A 19,665-nucleotide genomic window follows, 5' to 3' on the forward strand; every position below is an offset into this window, starting at 1 on the left:
CCTCTATTCCCATCCTATTCATGTGTTTGTCCAGACACCCCTTAAAAGTCACTATTGTATTTGCTTCCACTACCTCTCCCGACAGCAAGTTCCAGGCACCCACACCCTCTGTGTAAAAAAACTTGCCCCATACATCTCCTTTAAACCTTGTCCTTCACAAATAGTGACAATAAAGTAAGGTTTTCCCATTGTAAAACTGACATAAGGTTTTTCCATTATAAATATATCAATAAGATTTTCCCAGAATAAATGCTGACATAAAATGTGTTACAGAAAATAATTTGTGGACAGGAAGAGATGTACACCTGATTGAGATACAAGATAGATACACACACACACATACATATAAAGGTCATGAATTTTCACATAGTTTGCCCTGATTTTCTGACAAATCTACAGCAAATGACCAGAGAAAACTCTAATGGAAATTCAAGGATACAGTATCTACACAGTAACTGAGCATAATTATTTTGTTAATGTATTTGTGAATTAGTTTCCAGCAAAGTTCAACTCTCTTTGAATTCACAAAAGACACAGCAAAAGGCAATTAATTTTCCACAATTTATTACCAATGCAAAGTAAGTAAGTGTATGCTAATGGGAGTTTCATTTAAAAAAAAACCTCAGAACCATTGCACCACATAAAGAGAACTTTAGAAAGTCATTGTCAGGTTATGCAAAGTTTGGTTCTAAAAATTCAGTGGGTCCCCTTTTACTGAAAAATAAATCCACACAATTTACAATTAGAAATGCAATCACTCACTGTTAAGACATTTTTTTTATGTATCAGACTCAAACAACAAAGCAAAACAAACCTACTCAATCATACCAGCTTGGCATTTTGGTACATTTGGTAAAATGTTCATGGTGAAATATTTAAATTCACTGGAAATAATAAACTTAAGAGTAAAACCCCAATCACTGGTTTGCACATAACTGTCAGGGTATGTCAATGTCAATGCAAGTGATTAACATATTTTAGAACAGCACTAAAATTCTGGAAACAAATCCACAAAATATCTACAAAATCTAGTTTAAACTATTTAAATCAGAACTGTACATTAAATTTACAAAAGAAATTGCAGGACAGGAAAAAAATCTTTTAAAAAATTAATCTCTGTATTAATAGGAGGACTACATAAATACAGACCAAGAATACCACAATGACATGGTGTTTTGTTTCTATAATGCCAGATATCAAAATCCTTCAATACTTTGCATGTTGATACTGATACAAAACCACGTTCTGAAATGGCACAGCCAATGTAAATGAAAATTGTTAAGTCCAGTTCCAGTAACTCAGGGAAAAAGAAACTGCTGATGGGTAGAAACATGCTGCATGATCCAGTGCAGCCATGCTGGAATTAGCTCATCAACAATGCTTGCAAATCAATATGTAAAAACATTGAGCACTTGTCAAATATCGAAGCTGTAGCATGATTTCAGTTAAAGCCCAGGCACTTTAAATTTTGTTAATCATCAGACTTCTGTGTGTTGGTGAGAATCCAGTGGTGGAATAGTCACATCATCAAAGTGGCCTTCATCCCCACTTTCATAGTCACTCATCATGACTTCAGATTCTTCCATCTCACAGCACGCTGAAACATCAGAGCACGAGGCGGTAGTGGATGTATATACTGACATAGACATGTTGTCCATGCTTGGCGGTTCAAAGTCATCATTATATGTTAAAGAGTAGGGTGGGTAGGCCCCTCTGTAACTGCTTCCAGCAGGGACTGCATTTTGAGGTTCTGAGAGGTCTGCTGAATAGTGGTGATGGGGTAGATACTGATTCATGTTAAAATGCTGTCTACTTTGCGATGCTGAACTCAGACTTCCAGCCGTGGGCATGTCCCGTGGCGGCTGTATGGAATCAAACTCATTGTACTCTGGGGGCAGTGGTGGTAGCTCCTCATGAATGGGAAAATCATCTGGAGGTGGGGGGAAATCACTTTCAATGTCATATCCGCCAGGATAGTAGTCCGTGTCAATGGCATTGGGATCAGAATAAAGAGGGGCTGGATGTTCCACTACCTCGTACTGTGGGTACTCCTGGATACCAGGTAGTTGAACATTTGGCATCCAATCAGATGTGTCCCAGTGATAAGCTTTTGCCAGAGAAAAGAAAGGAAGAAAAATTAGAACTTTGAAGAAGGCTTTCAGTGTTTATCAAATACAAGAAAACAACAAAAAAAGTAATTTACACAGTGGTAGTAAATAATGTTAGTGCTGATTGACGTCTCCAGAATGTAACAGGACACAGCTGAGATAGGGCAATATTTTCCCCAATACAAATAAGAGACACAAACATTTATACCTGGACATTATAAAATGACAATTGCAGCCAGCACACAACCATACCAAATGTACATGGTTTTAAATTTATCAGGTAATGTTATTCTGGTTATATTACAAATGCAGTGGCTGCTGTGCTTAAACAGAAACTTCTGGAGTCGGGGGTTTAAAAGGTAAAGTTTCTATCACGCACATTAATGACTGATACTGAACATGTGAAAAACGGATTAACAGTTCACTCTCTTGCAGCTATGCAGATTAACGTGCAGTGAATGTTAAAGTCAAAGAGGTGCAGCTTTGAGTATGAGAGAATAAAGACATGCAGACAAAAGTCACCTCTTGGGTTCTTGAGGTCATGACCCGCAAAAGTTTCTTTACATGGCAAAGAGCAGGAAAGGGAGGAAGAAAACATGAAATATTAAAGCATCAGAGTACGAAAGAAATGGCTAGACTAGCATTCCATGTGCTTGCTTGCAACAAACAATTTAAATGCTCATTTGCTACATACGTACACTTTAAAAGAGCAGTTAAGTGCTGTTTACCAGAATAAGTGATATTTTAAAACCCTTTTGCAAGTACTAAGAAATAGCTGTGAAAATTTCCTAGTGCACAAAGACAAAATAAATCCATGACCTTTTCTTGCTTCAGCACTCTACTAATGAAACATACGACTTTAGTGAAAGATAAAGAAGTTTGAAGTCTTCCAGAACTATAACATCTTCAGTGTAACTACAGTAAGAAGATATGTTAAGAATCTAGCTGAAAAGACCAATGAACTTAACAGACAAAACTACCCTACTCCAGGAAAATTCCACTTGATTACCTAATTGTTTAGTAGTCCAGAACTTGAGTATTGCTGAAAAAAGATATATCCAAGTTTTTTGTCGTGGACTCATCAGCAAGATTATCAGAATAAGAGAAAAATGAAATTTATGTTGTATGAGAGAGTGCTGATGTTTGGCAGATGGAATTTGATTGGTACAGGCATTGCCATGGAGAATTCACCAGTTGAAGGTGATAACTGCCAATCAATGTTTGCAATTGATTGGTCAAAGCATTGCTCTGGGAACTGAATCAGCGAATGGCTGCCAATTATTTTGTTTAGCTGAAAAAGGCATTACATGTTTTTTCTGTTTGCTAAGAATAGGGCCTTATGTATTATTATAACTTCCAGTACACACAAACGCACTACACAGACTGACAGTCTGAAATTTGTTGTCAGCGTAGTTCTTAGCATACTGATTATCATTTAGAAACGCCAACCACTCAGCCTTCTCTTCTCATACAGTATATATTGTTGTTTTCCCCTTATACTGGTATTCTTGCAAAGTGGCTTGATGAGTTCAAGACGAAAAGCTTCGACATGTCTCTTTTTCCAGAAATACTCAAGAGACTGAATCATTAAATATTGATTCAAGAATACAGCCCTTGGTTTATTACTCAATCATTTTATCTTGAAATAGTAACTTGAGTTGTATTTCGAGGTTGGGCACTGAATCAAAATCTTCCAGTACTCTGACTGCTCCATTGCCAAGGCAGGACACTCCTGGAACTAATAATGGTGAACATACACTGCTAAACCAAAGAGGCTAAAAATTCCTCTTGATAATTGTCATTTCACACCTTTGCGGGCCCCACTTCTACCAATGCTCAATCATGTTCCACTGTGTGCCGGCAAAATGCACATTTACTGTTGGGGTGACAGAAGCAAAACTGACTGGTGTCCCAGTGGATTACATCATGTAACCAGTTTGGATTATGTGAAGAAGAGGCAAACATGAGAAGTGTGTTTCCTGGTTTCTGGTGGATTTTGGAGGCGCACTTAAAAAAAAGAGACAGAGGCTCAGTAGAACTGGAACCCTCTCCAAAGGATAGCTTGTGTGCCACTTTGATTATAATTCCCCTCACACTTAATTATTTTTCAGAGAAGGAAAATTTTACTCCTTTCTTGGTAACAATTATACAAAAATGCTTTTGATTATTTCACAGAAAAAGTGAAACATGAACAATATTTTGTGAACCAATAATTCACAAAGCAATAGCAGAGCTATATCATAAGAGGAGCCTTTTACTTGATCTGAAGGCAAGGTTGTGCAAGTAATGGAAGAAAATACTGGATTGATTTATATTTTCAATGCTCCAGATCTATTGTGTTCATATGCTTGGCTAGAATCTCAATTTGGATATTTTAATAACATTTTATGCTGCTATTAGTGTTGCTCCAAGCCACTGATTAAAAATGCACCAGATGTCTTAAACCATTGCTAAGCAAATAGATTTTATATTTTTTCTGAATATCTGCAGTCTGTGTTACTACTGTGATACACAAATTAGAGAAAAATACTTTAACAATCAGGAGGAAAGCAAAGAAAAATGTCAAGTACATAAGAGTGAATTACAACTGCTCCACAAGCTTCTGAACAAGCATGATTGGAAAACCAAGAAAGTATGGAAGTTTCATTATTCCCACATAATTTCTCATCCTGTTTACACTTCTGCACAAAGAAAGAGGGAGAACAAACTGATCATAATCTGAGATCATTGCTGTTTGAAGCAGGGCTTAGAAAAATTTCATTTCTGTATTAATGCTCAGGATGTTTTTTGGAAATAAAAATTCTGTACAGTTTCAAAATTAATGATGATCAAACCACTGCTATATGGATAAACAGCACTCTCACTGCATTTACATTAACAATGTTATAGACTTACAACGTACAACAAAGTTCAATTAACCACAACACACTTATAATTGAGCTTTGGAAAAAAAAATATACCTTCTTTTTCTACCGAGTCAACAACTGCATTGACAAGGTGTATTACAGTCACTATGGAAGCTTGTAGGAGGATTGGGAAGGAGCAGATTGAAATAAATTTACAATTAGTACAAAAACTTTAAAGACATTGATATCATCCTTATCCTAGCTTGGCTGTTATTCAAAATGCAAATTTAAAAAGTACAGCCAAAAGCATGTTTCCAGTAACAAGAACACTTCATATGCTAATTATTTCGTTATGTTCTCATCAATATCAAATACCTGATGGGTCTATTTCAGGTTATGTGCATTTGATAGTCAGTTGAAGTCACCATTGGGTATCTGATTAGTCACTGGCTACAATTTTGTTACTTGAAAACATACTGGGGATATTGTCTTCAATTTTATTCCTGTGATCTTCTCAGAAAATTCACAGGAAATGGAAATGGCACAAAAAGTACAGTCTCCATTGGCTCAATTAGGGTATCGACTAATTTTCGTAAGTTACAGTGCCTATTTAGTTGGGAGTCAAAGATGTTTAAATTAGAAGAAATCTAATCTGAAAAAAACTTAAGGCATATTTATTTGCATTCTGTGGTTTTTGCAAATTGTGCTACTCTTTAACATTGTGTGACGGCTCTTCTAGTTTCAGGAATCCAAGGGCAAGAAAGAGGTCAGAAAACTTCAGCACGAATGCTGTAAAAAGTTACTTTCAAAACAAATGCCAACGGAGTTGTTTTTTACTTTTTTTAAAAAAGTAAGTGTCTCAGCTTTTATACATTGGGGAATTTAGTTACGAGACACTCCAATCCTGATGAATTAGTGCCACAGATTGCTATGCAGTTCACCCACAAAGCTCCATGTTGACATTTTCAGAAACATAACTGGAAACAAACTTTCTTGGTGATTTTTGTTTTACAAACATTTTTGTTTCTTAAGTCTGATACACTGCATTAATCATAATGTGCCACTGGATTCAAGCACAATAATTAAAGTACAACATTTACTATCCATCTACTTTGGAATGCACTTCCAGTTTCCTGTTGAAAGACTGTAGATGAATTCATTTGTTAGCAATAGTACACAGCAATGAAAGAAGCTATGTAATGGAATCCTCAATAAAGATACCAGAGTTACTGGAAAATAATGCAAGAGCATCTATGAAAATTCTTTACCACTGATTAAAAATATATCTGCATGTTTCCTATTTTGAGACACTTGTGCCAGAAAACTCGCCAGATCATCATATGAACCTGAATGAATTTTTATTATTTATACCTGAGAGCACTCACAACTATTAAGGTTCCACAAACAAGTATATTTCAGGAATGAGAAAGGGAAAAAAAAATCGTTCCTTGCCTGTGCCATTTAAGACTTAATTAGAACTGTGAAAAGAGTTCAGAAGTTTATTATGCCACACCTTACCCTGCAATGCTCTGATATTCCACTAATGGTCACTTCATATCCAAGGGGTAAGTAGCAATGAGGCCATTATGGCTTTGAAAGAGTAGTGAACTCAAGAGTTCTCTCACTCACCAAGGTTTCAAATTTAAGAGTTGATCTCTTTCTCTGTAAAATCTACTCAAGAATTACATAATCATTTAACTGAAACTTGAGCTTATTTCACTTTTAATTTCTGCAAGTGGCAGTTAGTTAATTAGGTAGCTAGTTAGAAATGGAATAGTCAGTAGAATTTGAGTCAGAATTTGGAATCCTAGCTGGTATAAATATGCATGTTCTTTTTGCTGATAGAAGGAACCAGAACAGAGTACTTGTAGTTTTAAGCTTTTTTTTCTCTAAGCTGGACAGTAGTTTAGTTTAGTAACAGGGTCATTTATGTATTAAATTTCTAACTTACCTAATTAAGCTAGGTAATGTATCTGGAAATAACCTTTAAGCTATATTTCCAAACTTGAAACCTTAATTAAGCAAAATACAATAGAAATGACAAGATAAGTGGTGTTTTGCAACTGTAACATGTGGGGAGCAGTGGGCACCAGTGGCATCCTCTAAACCAATCTGTAGTAATGGGTTGTAACTCAAGGAACTTCAGCTCAGGATTGATGAGTGGAGCATCCAGAGAACAAACAACACAATATTACAGGGAAGTGAGATAGGTAACAGAATAGAATAGAGCATACAAACAAGAGTCCCCCATAAGGCCAGAGTAGGGATAAATGGTTGAAAATAAAATAGTAAAGGCAGTTGAAGTGAATAGATTCTTTATGAGATGGATAGGACAAATAGAAAAAAAAATGGCTGTGATGAGATGCTTCAAAGTGACTAAGACTGGGTACTGAATAGTCAAGGATATTTGACATTTCAGAATGAAAGGAGAAAGGGAAAAGAAGGATGAGATCAGTACAGAAGTAAAAATGATCCTAGCTGGAAGATCAAGTTGTAGAATCAGTTTGAGCAGAGATAAGAAATGACTAGGGAAATAAGTCCCTAGTGGTAATAGTTTGTAAGCCCTAAAAAGCTACACTGTCGGAGAGTATAAATTAAGAAATTGAGCAGGGGGGGAGGGCGCTTGCAAGAAAGGTACTACAATAATCAGGGGTGATTTTAATTTTCATATAGATTGGGTAAATAAAGGTAAGGTAATCTTGAGAGGATGGATTCATGGAGTGTTTTTGGGATATTTTCTTAGAGCAGTACATTATAGTACCAAATAGGGGAAAGTCATGTTCTCCGGAGCAGTGTACCTGGTGGCCTTGGTGAGTGTTGGATTTACTTTAAACGCTTTTTGACTGCATTTCCGGTTTGCGGGGTTTCTGTGAGTGCTTTTTACTTCTGTACCGGAAGTTAGGTGAGGGGCTAGTCGGGAAGGGCGTATAAAAAGAAGGCAGTGATAGACAGTGGGCAGCGGAGTGAGTGGGAGCTGAGTGAGAGGTATAAGGGCTTTGGCTTGCCGGGCTTAGGCGAGAGCAGGCTTAGACAAGGTGAGTTGCAGTTTCTATCTTTCCGGTGTTGCATTTCGGCACATACAAACCCAAGTGAGGTTGGGACATGGCAGGGGCTATGGGGAGGAGCGTTAGCTGTGTTAGGTGCCACATGTGGGAGTTCTTGGAGGCATCACGTCTCCCGAAGGCCCACATCTGCGTCAAGTGTTTAGAGCTGCAGCGATTGAGGGCCCAGGTCAGGCAACTAGAGCTGCGTTTAGAGGATGCATTTCTGGTCAGGGAGAATGAGGAGTTAATGGCTAGGAACCATGAACAAGTGGAGGTCCCAGGGGCTGAGGAACAGAATGGGTGGACAACTGTTAAGAGGAAGAAGAGGAAGAAGAAGAATAGTCCTGGTCCAAAGACCACCCCAGTGGCCCCCCAAAAGGTATCGACAGGGGTACAAAAGGAAAGACAGGAGGGCCAGAATGACTCAGAGGGAAGGAAGGGGGCTGGCAATGTGATAGTGGTGGGGGATGGGAGGGTCAAAGGAATTGACAGGAGGTTCTGTGGGCAAAATCGTGACTCCAGGATGATGGTCTGCCTCCCTGGAGCAGGGGTACAGGATGTATCAGAGAGGATAGAGGGAATTTTGAAAGGGGAGGGGACCCAGGCAGAAGTAATAATACACGTAGGTGAGAGAGACATAGGAAGGCAGAGTAGGGCAGATGTACGCAGGCAATTTAGGGAGTTGGGGTCCAAATTGAAGAGCAGGACCTCCAGGGTGGCATTCTCTGGGCTGCTGCCTAGTACCAGCAAGGATAGGAATAACGAGATCATGCAGCTGAATGCATGGCTGAGGGATTGGTGCAAGGTAGAGGGCTTTACTTTTGTAGACTACTGGGAAGTATTTGTGAGAGAAGGGCAACTGTACAGGAGGGATGGGGAAAATTTGAATGGGAGAGGGACAAATGTCTTAGAAGGGAGGTTAGCTGGAGTGTTTAGGCAGGGTTTAAACTAATAGGGAGGGGGGGTGGGGATGAGACTGATAGCTCATTAGACACTGGGGTTGGGAGTGAGTTGGGTGATAGGGTAGGTTTGGGTGAAAGGAAAATTATCAGGGGGAAGGAGGTTCTGAGTGGCCCTGGTGGGTTGGACTGCGTCTGTTTCAATGCGAGGAGTGTGACGGGTAAAACGGATGAGCTTAGGGCCTTGATGTTTGTGAGGAATTTAGATGTGGTGGCAGTAACGGAGACGTGGTTAAAGGAAGGGCAGCACTGGCAGCTGAATGTTCCTGGGTATAAGTGTTTTAGGTGTGACAGAGGAGGGTTGAAGAGAGCTGGTGGGGTGGTGCTGTTAGTAAAGGAGCACATCACAGCAGTGCAGAGGGAGGATAATATGGAGGAGTTAGGGATTGAGTCGCTGTGGGTGGAGTTGAGGAATAAAAAGTGAGAGATTACAATGCTAGGAGTATACTATAGGGAAGGTATTTGCAGAGGCATTTTAGATAGGTGCAGAAAGAATAAGGTGGTTGTAGTGGGTGACTTTAATCTTCCTGGAGTGGATTGGAAGGTGCCTAGAGCTGGGGGTACGGATGGGGAGGAATTTATAAAATGTGTGTTGGAAGGGTCCCTGGAGCAGTACGTAACTAGCCCGACTAGGATTTAGTGTTGGGTAATGAGCCGGGGCAGGTGGTTGAGGTTGAGGTAGGCGAACATGTGGCTAACAGTGACCACAAGTCTGTCTACTTTAGGATAAAAATGGAAAGGGATGAGTGCCGTCCGAAGGGGAGGGTACTGAACTGGGGAAAGGCGAGCTATAGCCGGATTAGGAGGGAGCTGAAGGACACTGACTGGGAGGGGTTGTTAGCTGGCAAGTCCACGGTTGGTAAGTGGGAGGCTTTCAAGGGCAAACTGATAATGTTGCAGGAAAGGCATGTGCCAGCAAAGAGGAAGGATGGGAAAGGCAGGATTAGAGAGCCGTGGATTACAGGGGGTATCAAAGACTTGGTCAGGAAGAAGAGGGAGGCATATGTTAGGTCGAAACAACTGGGAACGGAGAGTGCACTGGAGGAATGTAGAGAGAGTATGAGGGAGCTTAAAAGGGGAGTTAGAAGGGCGAAAAGAGGGCATGAAATGGCTTTGGCTGATAGGATTAAGGAAAATCCAAAGGCATTTTACTCTTATATTAGGAGCAAGAGAGTGGTTAGAGGGAAAATTGGTCCTCTTAGGGACAAAGGAGGGGAGCTATGCATCGAGTCTGAGGGAATGGGGGAGATCTTGAATGAATACTTTGTGTCGATATTCACAAAGGAGAGGGGTTTGGTGTCGTGTATTGTCTTGGAGGGAGCTGTAGATCAGTGGAAGGAAATATCCATTACGAGGGAGAAAGTGCTAGGGTTCTTATGTAGCATAAAAACGGATAAAGCTCCGGGGCCTGATGGTATTTATCCCAGGCTGCTTAGGGAGGTGAAAGATGAAATTGCTGGGCCTCTGATGCAAATCTTTGTTTCTTCTTTGGACACAGGTGAGGTCCCAGAGGACTGGAGGGTAGCTAATGTGGTACCGCTGTTTAAAAAGGGTAGTAGGGATAACCCTGGTAATTATAGACCAGTGAGTTTGACATCGGTGGTAGGAAAATTATTGGAAAAAATTCTTAAGGATAGGATGTATAAGCACTTGGAGCGTTGCGATCTGATTAGGGATATGCAACATGGCTTTGTTCAGGGGAGGTCTTGCCCTACGAATCTGGTAGAATTTTTTGAGGAGGTGACAAAACCGGTTGACGATGGGCGAGCCGTTGATGTCATCTATATGGATTTCAGTAAGGCGTTTGACAAAGTCCCTCACGGTAGGCTAGTAGAAAAGGTTAAGGCACATGGGATACAAGGACAGGTAGCTAGATGGATTGAAAATTGGCTGGGCAATAGGAGACAGAGAGTAGTAGTGGAAGGGTCCTTTTCTGACTGGAGGTCAGTCACCAGTGGTGTGCCACAGGGCTCAGTACTGGGACCTCTCTTTGTAATATATATATAAACGACTTGGAAGAGGGCGTACGTGGTGTGATCAGCAAGTTTGCAGATGACACCAAGATGGCAGGATTGGCAGATACTGAGGAAGATTGTCAGGTGACACAGCAGGCTATAGACAGGTTGGTATATTGGGCAGATAGATGGCAGATGGAATTTAATCCTGACAAATGCGAGGTGATGCATTTTGGAAGGAATAATGCAGGGAGGAGTTACATGATAAAAGGTAGACCGATTAAGAGTATAGAAATACAGAGGGACCTGGGAGTGCAGGTGCACAAGTCTCTGAAGGTGTCATCACAGGTAGAGAAGGTTGTGAAGAAAGCTTAAGGAATGCTAGCCTTTATAGGAAGGGGTATAGAGTATAAGAGCTGTCTAATGCTTCAGTTGTACAGAATGTTGGTTAGACCGCATTTGGAGGACTGCGTCCAGTTCTGGTCACCTTACTACCGGAAGGACGTGGAGACCCTGGAGAGGGTGCAGAGGAGATTTACCAGGATGTTCCTGGCATGGAAGGACTGAGTTACGAGGAAAGATTGGAAAAACTGGGGCTCTTCGCCTTAAAAAGACGGAGATTAAGGGGGGATCTGATAGAGGTGTATAAAATAATGAAGGGAATAGATAGAGTCAACAGTGGTAGGCTTTTCCCTAGATTGGGGACAACTATTACGAAAGGTCACAATCTAAGGGTGAGGGGGAGAAGTATAATTTGGATACTAGAGGAAGGTTTTTCACGCAGAGGGTCGTGGGGGTATGGAATGCACTACCAAGTAAGGTGGTGGAGGCAGGCACGTTGGACTTATTTAAGGTTTACTTAGACACATGAGCGAAACAGGGATGGAGGGTTATAGTAGATGGTATTAAAAAGGGTCAGAGCCTCGGGACGACACTGGAAATGTAATATTACATGTTAATGTTCTGTCTCTTTTAATCCACAGGTGTCGGTCCACCTTGTTGTCAAACGAGGGGCATGCACACGGTGGGTCGTGCGTGGGCTGCTCTTGGAGGTTTCGAGAGTGGCCTAGTACTTTGTGTCGTTGTGTGTGCTTAATCCTGGTCCAGCAGACGGGCACCACAACAGTTCAGTGACTATCACTGCTAGCTGTGCAGATACATGGATTTGGGCCTGTGTCTGTGGGAGTTTGCGCATTCTCCCTGTGGTTGCGTGGGTTTCCTCTGGGTGCTCCGGTTTCCTCCCACACCCCAAAGATGTGCTCTTAGGCTGACTGGTGTACCAAATTGACCCTGAATCTGGCTACATTAGGGGTATCATTCACATACACACGGGGCAAGGTAGGTGTAGGAAAATGCTTTGTTGAAATGGCGGCGTGGGCTCATTGGGCCGAAGGGCCTGTTTCCCGTGCTGGGTTGTTCTTTGTTCTTGTTCTATAGAATTGGCTACAGTGGACTGGAAAAATAGCTTAAAGGTAAGACGGTAGGGAAGCAGTGGCAGGAATGCAAGAAGATATCAATTAAGATGTTGCCAGTGAAAAGAAGGAGGATGCATTATCCATAGCTAACTAAGGAAGTTAAAGAAGGTATCAAATTAAAAGAAAAGATATACTGTACTGCAAGATTAGGAGTAAACCTGAAGATCATGAAAATTTAGAAACCAGCAAAGGATGACTAAAAAAAGGGAAGAAATTAGAATGAGCGTAAACCAGTAAGAAATATAAAAACAAACAGAAAGGAATATAAACACAAACAGTAAGAACTTCTACAAGTAAAAGGAAAAGGGTAAGTAAACATAGATCTCTTCAAGGATGAGACTGGGGAATTAGTAATAGGAAATAAAATCCTTGGACGAGATCTAGTGGCCTCATTTGCTGTGGATGCAAATCCGTTAAGACTGCTAAAGCTTGCGAGAGGGCCAAAATGGGATTTGTGCCAGGGAGATCTTGGTTTGAGGTCTTTTCCATTACTGACATAATCAAGTTCATGCCCAGTGCCTGTGAAAGTGATCCTCTGTGTCCAGGAACTTGGGAGGAACTTACTTCAAATGTCGATCGAGCGCCCTTTAAAGATGGCACCCCAATCTTTGTGGAGCCAGTCTTACCAGCTCTTTCAGGTCCTGTCCCACCAGAATGCCGGTGGAAACCATGCCCCCAGATTTCCTGTGCATTAAAGTGCCAAAAAATCTGGTCTGAAAACTCGGCTGCACAGCTGGAGAGAAACACACCAGGTTTCAGACCCTGGCACTTTGCCATTTTTTGGGAAAACTCCGCTTCTTGTTTCCTGATAATGGCAGGGCCATTGAATAAGAATTTTGTATTTGCCTTCATAGTAGAAGGCACAAAAAATAGTAGAATAGCACAAGAATAGCAGAAATCAAAGGAAAGAAGGTGGGGGAAGGGGGAACTTGAGAACAAGTACTAGGAAAACTAATGGAACCAAAGACCGAAAAGTCCCTTGGACCTGACGACCTAAATCCTAGAATTTTAGAAGAATTGAAGGTAGTGGAATTCCTGAATATTCCAATTACACTAATTCTTTGCAAATGGGGAAGGACAAGAAGCTGATTGGGAAGCTGATCAAAAGGTTTGTTGCCACACTTAATTCATCCATCAACCTTGTACTGATTGATTTACACTGTCTCAGAATCCTCTAAAGCCTCAAGTTTGAAATTCCCATCTTTGTGTTTAGATTGGGGCGTGGCCTCACTCCACTGTGCCTTCTAAGAAGTTTCAAACCCTCTTGTTCTTCATCCTCCTGCCCTTCATGGATCCCACTGCTGGCACTCATGCCTTAAGCTCCATACTCTGGAATTCCTCCTCTTACCCCATCAGTCTCTGCAGCTCTCTCTCCTCCCACAATATCCTCCTTGGCCAGTTTTTGATCCATCCATCCCTTCTTCAGATGCATGCCATCATTTATTTTCTTTCTTCGTGGAAAGATACGCGTGGGTTTCTTATGGGTGTTTCGGTTTCCTCCCATAGTTCAAAAATCTGTGAGTTAAGTGGATTGGTCATGCTCAATTGCTCCTTCATGTCAGGAAGACTAGCTAGGGTAACTGCATGGAATTATAGGCATAGGGCCTGGGTGGGATTGTTGTTGGTGCAGGCTCGATGGACCAGATGGCTTCCTCCTGCACTGTTGGGATTTTGTGATTCTTCATGTCTGAAAGACTTCACTAAGAAACTAGTATACAATGAATGAAGCAGCAGGTGGGACTGTCCAGCTTAAAATCTTTCAGAGCTCCCTGTGGTTGTTAACAAATTGTAAATTTTTTTTAACGAAACCTTGCTGTGGAATGAGCAGAAGTTCTCCAACAACTCGTTGTTGTGCTCAGTTGCGCAAGCCCCACCCTTTCCCAATGCTTCTTCCAATCCCACACCAGGAACTTATCTTTGGCTGGCTGCTGACAGGGTAAGCAGCCAGATATTCGGCATTTGCACTTGCAAGCTCCCTGTGGAAACGTAACCACAAAGCTTGCATTGAATGTCAATGTGGCCCCAGACTCAATTTTGATCCAGTCTTCAATCTGTCATATGACAAATTTCTTCAACTTTGTTTCTGAGCCTTTAAAATCAGAATCAAACTGAACACGTTGATAAAGATATCTACTTGGAAAGTCTATGTTGGGGCCCTTGAAGAAATAGCAAAATAATGCAGTAGATCAGGAGAACCAGGCAGAAATTCAGACCATCTTTGTTCATGTGATATAAAGCCATTGAGAACTATCAACACTGCAGGGTGGCACAGTGGTTAGCACTGCTGCCTCCCAGTGCCAGGGATCCCGGTTTGATTCCTGTCTTGGGTGACTGTATGGAGTTTGCACTTTCTCCGCATGGGTTTCCTCTGGGTGTTCTGGTTTCCTCCCACAGTCCGAAAGGTGTGCTGGTTAGGTGCATTAGTCATGCTAAATTCTCCCTCAGTGTACCTGAACAGGCACCAGGATGTGGCAACTAGGGGATTTTCACAGTAACTTCATTGTAGTGTTAATGGAAGCCTACTTGTGACACCAATAAATAAACAATACAAGAACATGATATTATAGGTAATATAATAGAAAATTTGGTGGGGTGTAAAAAGGAGTGGCAATTTGCTATTGCAAAAGCGAGTTTCCCCACAATGAACCTTGGGAAATGCAGAGGGGATTCAAAATAGTTCACTGACATGCAGATCATCAGATTATGGGCCAGATTTTCTGACCTCGCTCACAACTGGGATTCTCTGGTCTTGTTTTTGCTGGTAATGGTGGGGGTGGGCATGAATGGCCGGAGCCTATGCTTTTCAAGTGAACTTGCAAGTTATCAGTTGATGTATTCTGACACAGGCATGATGGGCCCAATGGCATCCTTCTTTGCTTGTTTCATTCTTGGAATCAGAATTTTATACTCAGGCTTTATGGAGCTACAATTTTGATATTCCAAGACTGGCATTCAGTCTTAAGGTACATTCACTTCAGTGTTCACAACATGGTTTCCAAAATTATACACTGGTTTCTGGTAAATTTAACAATAACATAACTAATAGTACAATATGTAAACATATCACGGTAAGATATTGTAACTTAGCTCAGATATAATTAATAGAGCATATACAGGCTGGATTTTTGAGATAATTTAGGGAGTTTTACATTCTCTCATCCATATGCTTCTTTGTATTATTAACCGCTGTCATAGTTACAGCTTTTATTTCAATCAAATACAGTAATTTCAGGAGCTTGACATAGGGTAAAATGCTAAACAAGTTAATCACCAACATCAGCACTTTTGTCAATATTCATTATCATTTCAGTGTGAAAGGAGTAACAATCCACACAGTAGTGTTAAATGCATCATGGCGACATTACATCAAATTTTATCTGACAACCTTTTTGCTAAAATTAGCAGTCAAGAATTATCGATTCCTAAAAATCAATTAATATTAAATCAGGTAATTCCACAAGGTTTTTTTTTAAATACTCCTGCTTTTATTGGAAATCAATAACCAACTGCAAAACTATCAATCAATATCAGAGAATCTAATTTTTCTCACAAACTTCCTCCATTACTGATAATCGAACTTGCAACTGAATACTTGTTAAATCTTGTTCCCACTGAAGCCTTACCCAGATGGAAACTAAAATCTCAGCAGAACGAAATTCAACAACAGCCCCTAAAAACATTTTTATTTGCAGAAATACAGTCACATTCCAAGATTAAATTGGGAGTTAAAAGTCACTGATTTCATACCACGTATTTTCAGTATGCAGTGCTCGGATTTTTACCAGACTTAAAAATAACAGAACAGCCAATGTGAAACTTCGGCTATCAATTGCAGGGAATTGTAGAACTCTGCCTTCAGATGACTGCTTTGCAGAGCTGACAAAAAACATATGCTTTGAATTCCAGTAAGAATTTAGTGACCTCTAGAAGAGGCAAACTGATAACAGTACATGACAATATAGATCTCAGCGAGTGAAATTCTTACCATTGTCATCACATGATTCAGACTGGAAAGAGCTAAGGGACTGCACTTCTGAGATGCTTCCACGGGTGTTAAAAGGATGACAAGCATTATCCTCAAGAGGTTTCTTTGATAGACAGGGATCGAGATCCACCACTTTAGCTATTCAGTGAACAAAATTGATGAGTTATTTTTAAAATCTGAAAATCAGAAAAAGCATTTGTGCTTTCAGCAACTAACAAAGTAGAAAGCTTGTATGAGTGGATTTAAAATGTATACTTTCAAGGGGGAGGGTTAAAAAAAAGTCAAACATGTCTCTTTGTCTGTCAAATGGTATTTTAGACCAGTAAATACTTTGCATGTAACTGCTATCACTCAAAAGGTAGAAAACCCTCATCAGTTTTAAGCTGCTAATGGCTACTTAATGTTTTCTAACTCACTGGCTGCTTGATTAGCAAAAACAGCATCTGATTGGAAATGCAGTCATAAAGCTCCATCTAAAATAACTGGCTTTAGTTGGGTGCTGACATTAGGACACTTCGATATGATTTACATTAGAATTTCCCCATTTCATTTGTATCGAATATCATGAAATAGATGTTCACAATGCAGGGGAAAGAGAAGACAGACAAGTGGTAAACTAAATAGGCAAATATATCAGAGCAGTAATCAATTAAGGGCATTTATGTTACGACTTTAGAACAGTTTCAGGGAGTAGTTCTGTCTAATATCAATTCCTGGTCTTGAGCAGAAATTTGTTCATTTATATTGTTGAGTGCTTTCTTCAGCAGTCAATGAATTGTGCAATGAAGACATTGGGCAGAAATTTATTTGCACTTGTGTTAATTCCCTGTGGCTAAATAGCACCATGGGACCACAACCTGTTCTTCTCACTGATACCATTGAAGAAAGCCACACTGGCCACACAGATAGTGGCTTTCTTTAATGGTCGCCCATCACCCCCACCCCTTCCGCCACCCTACCCCTACCAAGAAATCGCTTCTCTGATATGCATGGGTGGGTTCTGCCAGAACCAATACAGTTGCCTTGACCAATGAGGTGCCAAGTTAATTTTATTTTGTTATGCTGTCCACTGAAACAATCTCATTTGTGGAGACATTCTCAGGTATTGATAGTGCCACTCCACTTATACTCCTGGTTTGCAGCTACAGCAGCAAACCAGCAACATAAATGCAATATTGTAATGGTGTGAACGGAAAGACGTGGGAGCAGATCACCTGCTAGTCTTGGTTAAAAAGCGGGAATGGTAAACAGGTTGGGGGATGGGGGGGGGCGGTGGGTGATGGAATGGCTGATTTACATAGTGTGAATCATAATGACTATATTAAAAATACTTACCATCATAGTCATAGTCCCAACTAGGTTTTTGTATGGAATCACAGTCTGAAGGAGAGTTGGATGGAGGTGGAGGAGGTAGGTTTGGAGCAACACTACATACAGCCACAGTTTTTCGATGGCCATGCATAGATTCTGGGTTGAAGGTGCTGAACTCTGGATGTTCTGGTATAGCAGATCCTTCGAAAGAATTTCGGTCAAGGTTGTTTCTAGAGTCACTTGGTATACTGGGAGTGTAAGAGATTGGACGAACAGGCACCTGTGGTGGAATATCTGAATAGATGGTTTTATTCATTTTAGAATCAAAGTAGTTCTTTTGCAAGAAAGATGTTGAAGCTCCTGTACGTTTTTCACCAGTATCAGTACGATGCTTCTTTTTACAAATCTTCTTGCGGAAGACAACGAAGACTAAAACAAGGATGAATATGGATGCTACAAAGACTATGATTCCAATAACTTCTTCGAGGCCAATGTTCCAGGGTGTAGATACATATTGATTAACAACAGTATCGGCACATAACTTTCCAATAAAGCCTTGGGTACAGTTGCAAGTGAAGGATCCATATGTGTTTTCACACTTGCCTTGATTGAGACATGGACTTTCATGACATTCATCAATATCAGCCAAGCATCTAGCATAATAATTAAAATAAAAAGGAATGTTGAATTCATTAGAAGAAAAATACTGAAAATAATCAGAAGATGTAGCTATGGAAAATACAAACCTTTCTCCACGATAACCTTGTTCACACTCACAGACAGGGCCATCAAGGCTATCAATACATCTGCCGTTATTTTTACAAGGATTATCTTTGCAGTATGGACCCAACTGACACCTGAAATTGATACAGAGTAAGTTACAAAGTTGCTGTAGTTCTTAAGAAGCATGCAGCAAATGATTAATTTTTAGTTTTTGTGCACAGGTCGAAACCAATGTGACGAATAAGCAAAATTCCACTTTGGCACAGGCTCAAAATGTCTGGTGGTGCATCAACTGCCTATTACCCATCCAGCCTGATCTTCCTTTTCATTGAAGATTCTGTCTCCAAAGTTGAATTTTATTCCCCATCAGGAAGTCATCGTTCAATCGGAAATGAAGAATGTGTTGTTTGTACACTACTTGTGATACACTGCAATGTAACACTATTTATAAAGGATGCATTCATGATTTTCCTAAATACACCAAAAACATTTTCATCCTAGAAATTCTGAGCACATTGCTAAAATATTAGATGCATACATTCATACCACATCATTCGAAGACGGAGGGCAATGTGAAATTGCAATGTACCTTATTTGAAAGCATATGATGAGAATACCATTCAGGAATAAAACAATTCTTGGTGTGAAAAACTATGTTTAGAAAAATTGACATTTCAAATGAACAGAACATATGGGAAAACTTAGTCAGGGAATGCTTACCAACCGCCTTCCATTTTACTGCCTTTTATTCAAATTTATTAATCATTACAGTTAAGTAATTCCATTTACCAGCAAGGACGAGCATCATTGTCACACATTTCTCCCCTACTGACTGAAAGAGATTTCTTACACTAATCGATAAAGGTTCAAGTTTAGCTCAGTACTGTTAAATGTGGTCAGGGGTTGACCACTAGAATGTTGAAAAGAGTCAAAGTGCAAAAAATTAAAAAATTCCATAACGTAATCTGTATTTACAAGTGTATAAAAATGAACTGTTTTCAAGGGACAATTAGACTAATTATGGTTCTAAACATCAGAAATATGTGAATACTTTGGCCAGAACAAAATTATATTACCATTGTACTATTGTCAAAGAAATATAATTACAACAGTTTAAAATTCAGATGACAGCCTCCAAAGAGGTAAAAAAAACATTTGGGGGCTATTCTCTAAGTAGGCCAGGAGACATAAGCAGAGGTCATTTATTGGGCTTCCTGCTGGGCTCCATGGCCCGCGCTGGAAATCGGGGGGGTGGGGGG

General features: G+C 40.3%; 1 protein-coding gene across 6 annotated transcripts in view; it reads right to left on the reverse strand.

The window, feature by feature from the left end:
• Window positions 1-547: 547 nt before the first annotated feature.
• fat1a (FAT atypical cadherin 1a) overlaps window positions 548-19,665 on the reverse strand; it is a 215,094-nt gene continuing 195,976 nt past the window's right edge. For 3 of the 6 annotated variants that reach the window (XM_080186730.1, XM_080186775.1, XM_080186720.1), the window contains 6 exons: window positions 18,430-18,540; window positions 17,708-18,336; window positions 16,373-16,510; window positions 5,069-5,128; window positions 2,631-2,666; window positions 548-2,107 (listed from right to left, as the gene is read on the reverse strand). In XM_080186730.1, coding sequence (XP_080042856.1) covers window positions 1,479-2,107; window positions 2,631-2,666; window positions 5,069-5,128; window positions 16,373-16,510; window positions 17,708-18,336; window positions 18,430-18,540 — 1,603 coding nt within the window. In that variant the 3' untranslated portion in view covers window positions 548-1,478. The remainder of the gene's footprint in view (window positions 2,108-2,630; window positions 2,667-5,068; window positions 5,129-16,372; window positions 16,511-17,707; window positions 18,337-18,429; window positions 18,541-19,665) is intronic. The other 3 variants (XM_080186749.1, XM_080186740.1, XM_080186757.1) reach the window with 3 other exon arrangements.

This window comes from Carcharhinus amblyrhynchos, chromosome 1, assembly GCF_965287045.1.
Source record: "Carcharhinus amblyrhynchos chromosome 1, sCarAmb.v2.hapA, whole genome shotgun sequence".
Classification (NCBI taxonomy): Eukaryota; Metazoa; Chordata; class Chondrichthyes; order Carcharhiniformes; family Carcharhinidae; genus Carcharhinus; species Carcharhinus amblyrhynchos.